General features: G+C 35.5%; 1 protein-coding gene across 1 annotated transcript in view; it reads right to left on the bottom strand.

The window, feature by feature from the left end:
- Positions 1 to 7,734: 7,734 nt before the first annotated feature.
- PARP8 (poly(ADP-ribose) polymerase family member 8) overlaps positions 7,735 to 9,070 on the bottom strand; it is a 322,141-nt gene continuing 320,805 nt past the window's right edge. Inside the window, 1 exon segment of the mRNA XM_007950553.2 lies at positions 7,735 to 7,837. Within this exon segment, the coding sequence (XP_007948744.2) occupies positions 7,735 to 7,837 (103 nt within the window).

The raw sequence follows: 9,070 nt of genomic DNA, 5'->3' as shown, positions 1-9,070 counted from the left end.
TAGAACACCAAAAGGGAAGAACACACTCAGCACTTCTCAAGCTGAAAGAAATGGAAAAAAATGGAAGCCCTGAGTTGCAATATTGAAAGATTCTATGGGCAAAGTATTGAATGATTCAGGAAGCATCAAAAGAAGATGGAAGATACACAGAGTCACTGTACCAAAAAGAAATGGTCCATGTTCATCCATTTCAAGAGGTGGCATATGATCAAGAAGCAACGGTATTGAAGGAAGAAGTCAAAGCTTCACTGAAGGAATTGGTGAAGAACAAGCCTCCATGAATTGACAGAATACCCACTGAGATGTTTCAACAGATGCCCCACTGGAGGCACTCACTCGGTTATGCCAAGAGATTTGGAAGACAACTACCTGGTCAACTGACTGGAAGAGCTGTATATTTGTGCCCATTCCAAAGAAAGGTGATCCCACAGAATGTAGAAATTATCGAAAAATACCATTTATATCACATGCAAGTAAAATCTTACTGAAGATAATTCAAAAATGGTTGCAGCAGTATACTGACAGCGAACGTCCAGAGGTGCAAGCTGGATTCTGAAGAGGATGTGGAACAAGGGATATCATTGCTGATGTCAGATGGATCTTGGCTCAGAGCAAAGAATACCAGGAGGATGTTACCTTGTGTTTGATTGACTATTCAAAAGCATTTGATTGTGTGTATCGTAACAAATTGTGGATGACATTGAGAAGAATGGGAATTCCAGAACATTTAATTGTACTCATAAGGAACCTGTATATAGACCAGGAGGCTGTCATTCGAACAAAACAAGGGGACACTGCCTTCTTTAATATCAAGAAGGGTGTGTGTCAAGGTTGTATCCTTTCACCATACTTAGTCAATCTATATGTTGAGCAAATAATCTGAGAAGCTGGCATCATGAGAATGTGGCATCAGGATTGGAAGAAGAATCATTAACGACCTCCAATACACTGACAATACAACTTTGCTTGCTGAAAGTGATGACTTGAAGCACTTACTGATGAAGATTGAAGAATACAGTATGCAGTATGGATTGCATCCCAATATAAATAAAACAAAAATCCTCACAACTGGACCTATAAGCAGCATCATGATGAATGGAGAAATGACTGAAGTTGACAAAGACTTCACATTGCTTGGTTCTACAATTTACACCAATGCAAGCAGCAGTCAGGACATCAGAGGATGTATAACATTGGGCAGGTTGGCTGCAAAGGACCTTTTTCAAGTGCTGAGGAGCAAAGTTATCTTCTTGAGGATTAAGGTGCCCATGACACAAGCCATGGTGTTTTCAATCGTCTCATGCATGTGAGAGCTGGACAATGAATAAGGAAGACAGAAGAATTGATGGTTTTGAGATGTGCTGGTGAAGAATGCTGTACCATGGACTGCTAAAAGAACTAACAAGTCTGTCCTGGAGGAAGTGCACCTGCAATCTCCTTGGAAGTGAGAATGGCCAGACTTCGTCTGACCTACTCAGAAGGGACCATTCCCTGGAGAAGGATATCATGCTTGGTAAAGGGAGGGTTAACAAAAGAGGGGAAGGCCCTCAATGAGATGGATTGACACAGTGGCTGTGGCAATGAGCTCAAGTATAGCAGGGATCACAGAGCTGGCACAGGGCCGGGTGGTGTTTCGTTCTGCTGTGCGTAGGGTCACAAGGAGTCAGAAACGACTCCACAGCACTTAAGAACAATGTTTACACAAAATCTAATACTTTCTATTCCTTATCCTGACTGTCTACATACAGACTGGAATCTCAACAAGTATTTCTGGAATAAGAACAAATCTAAAAAATTTAAATCTGCTAACTGAGGTCACTCAGCTATAAATGTATCATGAGTAAAAGATGATTTTACTATGGGAATATAATTTTCGCTTCTCATGAATATTTAATGTGCTTGGAGAATTGTATTTTGGTATGGACTAATGTTTTGCTCAGTTTATGAGATGCATTATTGTTATGGATTGAATTATATACCCCCAGAATATGTTGTATATCCTAACCTCTCCATTGGGAGCTCTGGTAGCATAGTGGCTAAGACACTTGCCTGCTAACCAGACGGCTGGCGGTTCAAACCCACCAGCCACTCCTCGGAAGGAAGGTTGGGCAATCCTACTTCCGTAGTGATACTGCCTCGGAAACCCAAGGAGGGGTCGCTATGAGTCGGGGTTGACTTGACGGCACATAACAACAACAACAACCACCTCTCCATTTGTTTATAATCCCATTTGGGGATGGGTTTTCTTAGTTACATTAATGAGACAGGATCAGTGTAAGGTATATCTTGAATCAATCTCTTTTGAGATTAAACAACAACAAAAAAAGATTAAAGACTAAGTGAGCAAGCAGACATGGGGGTAATGAGATGCCAAGCCACATGAAGATTACCCAGGAGCAGATCAGAAGAGACAATGACCTTCCTCCAAAGGCGAAAGAGAAAGCAAGACTTGCCCTGGAGCCAGCACCATGATTTTGGACTTTAGCCTCCTAAACGTAAGAAAATAAACTTCTGATTATTAAAAACACCCACTTGTGATCTACTATGGCAGCACTAGATAACTAAGACAATTATATAAACAGCTTTGCTTTAAACATCATTCCCAAATGCTAATCAGGTTAGAAACACTTAGGAAATTCAGGATGCTTCATTTGAAATTCTCTTTTTCATATTATGACCAGACTTTATAAATAGAGCATGCATTCATTTGTTTTAATCCTAAAGTCCTTGACAGAATTTGAAATTAAAATGGCATTCATACAACCAATTAAATCACAACTATTTGGGGAATAACGCCAAGAAGAGTTTCTTTCTTTCTTTAACAAGTATTTTGTAAGTTAAAAGGGCAGTAATATTTTTAGACTTTGTCAAGATCTTCAAATATGTAGTCCCCAGAAGCAAGATTCATCATGAGGAGGAGCTAAGACCTAGCCATGTTTTCAAAGTAGTGCCCACATATACCATACTTGTTGAACAAATTCAGATTTATTGAAAGTAAACATTTACATTGGCTACAATGTCAGAACTATTACAAAGCTGGATAAAAGAGGCTTAAGTAGCAATAGAAAGCAAGTGCGATAAAAAGTGAATAGAGAAAATATTTGGCCTTAGTGATCTCTTGGCAGTATTTACATTATGTACATATTGTTAAATATTTATAATAACTCTAAGGCACCAAAGGCTAAATAGCAGGTTGCAATACTATTTTGTGCACAAAAGTCAAGAAATTTATTGTAAAGAAGGCTGTATAGTGAAGAAAAACAGAAAACAAACATAGTTATATCTTAATGTTTACATAAAGGAGTGGCTGCATTTCTTTTTTTAAAGTCTCAAATGGTACATTAAATATTGGGCAGATTAGAGAAATTATTTTTAGAACATTAAATTATGTTGACTATGTAAATAAGCACTATTTTTTTACTGACTTGCTAGTAAATGTGTAATGTAATCTATTCATCAACACAGCTTTTTCACACTCTGGTTATGTTTTGTCTAAAAACTACTTGAAATTCTTTTGACCTACAAAAACTTATCCTAATATATCATAGAGTATAAAAAAATCTCAGGAAAAATTTAGTGGGTAATACATCAAATCTCTATATATAATCTGACAAAAATTTAACAGGCATCAAATGCCAAAATACTTGAATATTTAATCTGCCATTCTGGCACAGCAGTTGGATATTTTAATCCTTTAACTGTTTAGGGTGGGAAACTGTGGCTTTAGGTCAACAGTCATAAAATCGATCCATGTAGAAAACCATTATTAAAAAGAACTCATTTCAAATTTTGCAACTTAGAATTCTTTCAAACAACACATCAGGTATTAACTACAGTCGGCCCTCTGTATCTGCACATTCTGAATCCACAGATGGAAAATAAATGAAGGGGGGGGGAAGCTATTAAGTGATCAACAGAATCTCTCAAAGGCTAACCAGGGAGCTTAACGTGCTATTTACATAGCATTTACATTGTATTAGGTATTTTAAGTAATCTAGAGATGATCTGAAAATATGTGGGACAATGTGCACAGTTATATGCAAATACTATGCCATTGTAGATAAGGGACTCTCACATTGACAGATTTTGGTATCTGCAGGATGCCTTGGAACCAATCCCCCATGGATACTAAGGGACGACTGTATATCATATATCACCACTGACTGAAATACCCAAGTCACTCACTATCAAAAGATAACTGACAATATCTGTCCAGCATGGTTTTTACTGTTGATAACTTCTGTCTGTAAAATGTTATTTGATCCTTACACTGGAAACCGATTTACTTAACAGTCTATCATTTATCTTGAGGTAGTGTTATAATGAAGAATTCAATAGAACAATAGAATAACATCTTAAAGTTCTTAAAATGTGCTTTAATTACCACCATGAAATCTGTATTTATGTAGTGAGTAGACAGTCCAAGGTTCAATAACCCTTTATGAAATGATACATAACCATCTGATGAAACCACGCAGATTCTAAACAAACATGATGAAACTTTCTGAAACTCCATGGCCTAAGGGAAGTTTGATGTTTTGTAAAGTGCTGCTAAATGCTTTCAGTGATATTAATTTTAAAATTTATAGATTTGTATATACAGGTTTTCCTTCTTTTAGCAAAGGGAAGGAAAATCAAGGAATTTCTTTTCTGAATGCTTACACTTTTCAATAAGAAATAATCATAGCATTAACAATAGTTTGGATCCATGTCTAATACTATATAGTATTTGAAAGTAAATTTAAGGATGTGGTACACTGTCTGACTTTTAAATTTAAAAAAGCTCACTTCAAATCCAACATTTGACTGATATTTGGTGACAAGAAAAATAAGAACTATTCTAAATAATGCACTCTAAGCTGCCTTCCCATAATGCATTTGTAGCACTAGGTTATAGGGACATTATTACTTTTTTTCCTTCTTGAATGCTTATCATTTTCTCCTCCTTTTTATACAGTGGACATTAAAAGAGGACAAATTATTCTTAGTAAAATGCTGACAAAATCCATAATGTAGAAGTCTTATCAATTAGGTTCTTCTTCTTCTACTTAAAGAATGAAAATAAATGATTACTATTTAGCAGCAATAGCCACACAATTAATGGAACTATTACAAAGCCTCAGTGAACAGATTTCAAATGATTTGCAAAACACAATACAATTTCAAGTGTTTGGAATCAGTGAATAAGCCAATAGATATTATTTTATGGGGGCAACTGAATTAAGGCATACTAATCTCATTTAAACCTCTAAATTTAAAGTACCTGCTTGGAATTTAGAAGCATGATATTAATTTACCAATGAATTGAAATCAGATTGTTTAGCAATAAACACATGCATCTATGTCAGTATTATACTACAGTATCTCACTTTCAAGAAGCTCAATTAAAAGACTGGCTCCCTTCTAACACTTAATTTTGGGAAATAAACTTAATATCTGCCTTCTAGTACTCCATTAATTATAGTCAGATGACTTTCAACTTAAGACTTATAATTGAAGTCTATTGCTCCATAATATTTAATAGGCATTAAACTATCAACTACTTTCCTTCCTCTGATAGGTGAATCTACTTTTATTACTAACTTGGCAATACAGGTTTATATGATGCCAGTTTTTGTTCCCCTTAACAGTCCCTCTTGAATCTTACAAATTACCCTTAAAATTTAGATTCTAATTCTATGCTCGTTACATGTCACGAAAAGGTTAAGTAAAGCCTTTAATGGATCAAGTCAATGCTTGGAGGGACTTTAGAGTTAACTGGGTGCCTTGATGTCCCCGGTGCCAAGCAGATGGATTCCAAGACTCCCCAGTTCAAAATCCTGATACTGCATCTTCATATTTATGTCACATACAAAGCATTCTATAAAAAATAATTTGAAAAAACAATTCAATTGCATAAAAATGTTTTTAAAACATAGTCAAAGTGATTTGGGGGATTTGGGGAGTCTTGGCAGAAAGAAGCAAGGAGTCCTCATGTCCCTTAAAATGTCTCCAAATATCTGGTCACAGACCATAAAATAAGATATTCTGTCTTGTCCTTACGATGCTAATATTATTCCCAAGTCTGTGTTCTGTTCAGAGGTACAAGTCAAAAGGAGGTACAAGGATTTACAGAAGGTTAGAAATACTATTTAATACCTAAAGTCAAAACAAATCAATGTTTTAAGTGGCTACTGTCAAAATGATCAATATCTCAACCATTTCAGGACTTTTCTTTCTTCAGAATAAGTGGCATATCAATTATTTACAGTTTAAGACAACTAAATGATTAGTAAATACTTCCTAATTGCAGCCCTTAACAATTGGTATGACCTTTTCTCTCACCTTTTATGCCAAAGGAAATAAACACAGAAGTTATCACATGACCCCTGCAAATGACTATGCATTTTTATTATCTTTTTCTTTCTAAATAAATTACAATCAGATATGAGCCTTGATTCAGAGTTTGAATAAAGTAGAAGACTCACTAATTAAACTGCTTTCATGAATGGCCTTATTCTGAAGACATCATGAAGGAAAATGAACAGATTGTCAATTAAAACTTGGAAGTGAATAAGAACTCTAGGACCCAAAGAAACAGAAATTATTCTGATGAATACATGAGTCTTGAAGGCTGAATACTGAGAGCTGGTGTTAGTGTTCTCTATAAACTTATTTGAGTTCTTTTAATATAAAAGAAGTTTCAAAGTTTGTCTTCTTTCTCAATATGAAAAAAATTAAGCAGAAGTATTAGATGAAAAACTATAAAAATGCTGGCGTGGTAAAAATAAATTTTAAAAAATGTCCCTTTATAGAAAATTAAAATACATATATATTGTATGTTTTAATTCTGAGGCCTTTCTTTTCAACATTTGATCATTTGAACACAGATTTAGTTCACCAGGGCATCTATATTCCCCTAATTATGATTTTTAGATAATTTTTTAAAAGGGTTTAGTTTTAACTGACAGGACACTTCCTAAAACAAACAGAAAAACTGTTTGCAAATATTTTCAATGAATGAACAATGGTAAATTTTGCTCACAGCTTATGTCTAGATTTACTACTTACTGAATAATATTTTCTTTTCAACAAATGAGATAGGATCATGGACATCTGTATCATCCCTTTTCTCAAAATACATATCTGTATACATACACATGTATGCCCAAACACACATTTTGATGCATGAATCTACAAGTATGTATATTACATACTTATAGGCAAAGCACTGTTTCTAAGACCTAGCTGTTTTTGTATAAGGAAAAATAACAGAATAGGGAACATCCCTCCCAAAACAATCCAATGTTCATGCCTTTAATAATATAGCACATCAGAATGTGCAAACATTACAGTTATTGCAAAGTATCTCATAGATTTAGATCATTATAAAATGTTTGCAATTCTATTTCAATAAACTAAAACGTCGGCATATGATACCAAATGTCCAATTAAAGAGTTTAATATAAAAATATCAGCACAAAACTGTTTTTTAAATCTGTTTATTGTGAGCAACCCAAATTTCAGTTTAAGTGCTGTCTTAATTTTATTATTAGATTGCATAACCCTACAACTGATAAATTTCATACCATTTTAGGTATTTAATGAGTTACTTAGAAATACTAAGAAAAAAAATCAGTATTCAAAGGGTTAATTCTGCTTATAACAATAAATTATTTTATCATCTTCTTCAGTTCAAAATCCAGCTTTGAACCCGAGGAAGCTTTCAAATCATGTTAATTAAATGGTGGTCCTTTAACCAGTAGCAGTTTGATTACCAATTACTCGAAGGATCTCTTTGTGAATGCCTCCTTCTTGTGTGTTAATATTTGCATCTCCCACTTGGCCATCTTCATAGCTAAAATACAAAACATGGAAACAAAAGAAATTCATCAAAGTGACAGCATTTACAGAAGGTTAGAAATACTATTTAATACCTAAAACACAGGCAAAGGGAAAGATAATGTTTATGATTCATTTGTATTTAATAATACAAATGAGTAAACACAAAAAAGCCTGTTAAGCAACATCATGTCTTAAATTGCCCATTGCTTTTCAGGTTTTAATTTTTTATCCATATACAAAGCATTGCCTCAGTTGCAGGAAGCATTCCAGTGTCTGGCCTTGCAAGCATTTTCCACAGCAGTTGTTACAAAGCCTACCGTGAACCAACACACCAACTTCAACATCATGTTCCCTGGGTAATAGACCTCTTAGCTCTACTCCTATTTCAATGATTTATTTATTTTCAATTGGTGACACTCTTATAAGTTACTTTCCTTTCTACCACTTGGCTTGCCTGTCTTCCAATTATTACTCTGTTGTAATCAGGGCTTCACTTTTCCTTACTACTATTTGCTCTATTTTGTCTGATTTTAACATATACCATGGTATTTGCAATAACCTCATATGCATGTGAGAGTTGGACGATGAATAAGGAAGACCACAGAAGAAGAACTGATCTATTTGAATTGTGATATTGGTGAAGAATAATGAATGTACCATGGACTGCTAGAAGAATGCACAAATTTGTTTTAGAGGAAGTATAGCAGAATTTTACTTAGAAGCAAAAATAGCCAGACTTTGTCTCTCATACTTTAGTCATGCTATCAGAAGGGATCAATCCCGGAGAAAGACACCACGCTTAGTAAAGTAGAGGGTCAGTGAAAAATGGGAAGACCCTCATAATACGGAATGACATCATGGCTGCGACGATGGGCTCAAGCATGGCAATGATTGTGAGGATGGCGCAGGACTGGGCAATGTTTCAATCTGTGGTAGAGAGGGTTGCTATGAGTTGGAACTCACTTGATGGAACCTAAGAACAACAAGGTACAGTTGCTAAGAGCGAGGTCCTACCGCAGCTCCAAGTAGTGGGGCAAGTGGGTGCACGCGGCTTGTAATGTTTGTCGCGCCTGAGGGAATGTTTGCAGCGCCTCGAAAAGGAGGGGGCAAACAGGTGTGCGAGGGACCAGGAGGAGACGGATCTTTAACTCCCGCTAAACTAAGGGATTAGGTGAGGAGGGGAAACTCAGGGACGCCCAAAGAAGCAGGCCAGAAGAGCAGGAGAAAGAGGATTAAAAGACAGGAA

The sequence above is a fragment of the Orycteropus afer genome, unplaced genomic scaffold (assembly GCF_000298275.1).
Source record: "Orycteropus afer afer isolate SDZICR_OR568_19922 unplaced genomic scaffold, OryAfe1.0 scaffold00277, whole genome shotgun sequence".
Classification (NCBI taxonomy): domain Eukaryota; kingdom Metazoa; phylum Chordata; class Mammalia; order Tubulidentata; family Orycteropodidae; genus Orycteropus; species Orycteropus afer.
This window is presented reverse-complemented; position numbering and strand designations above follow the sequence as displayed.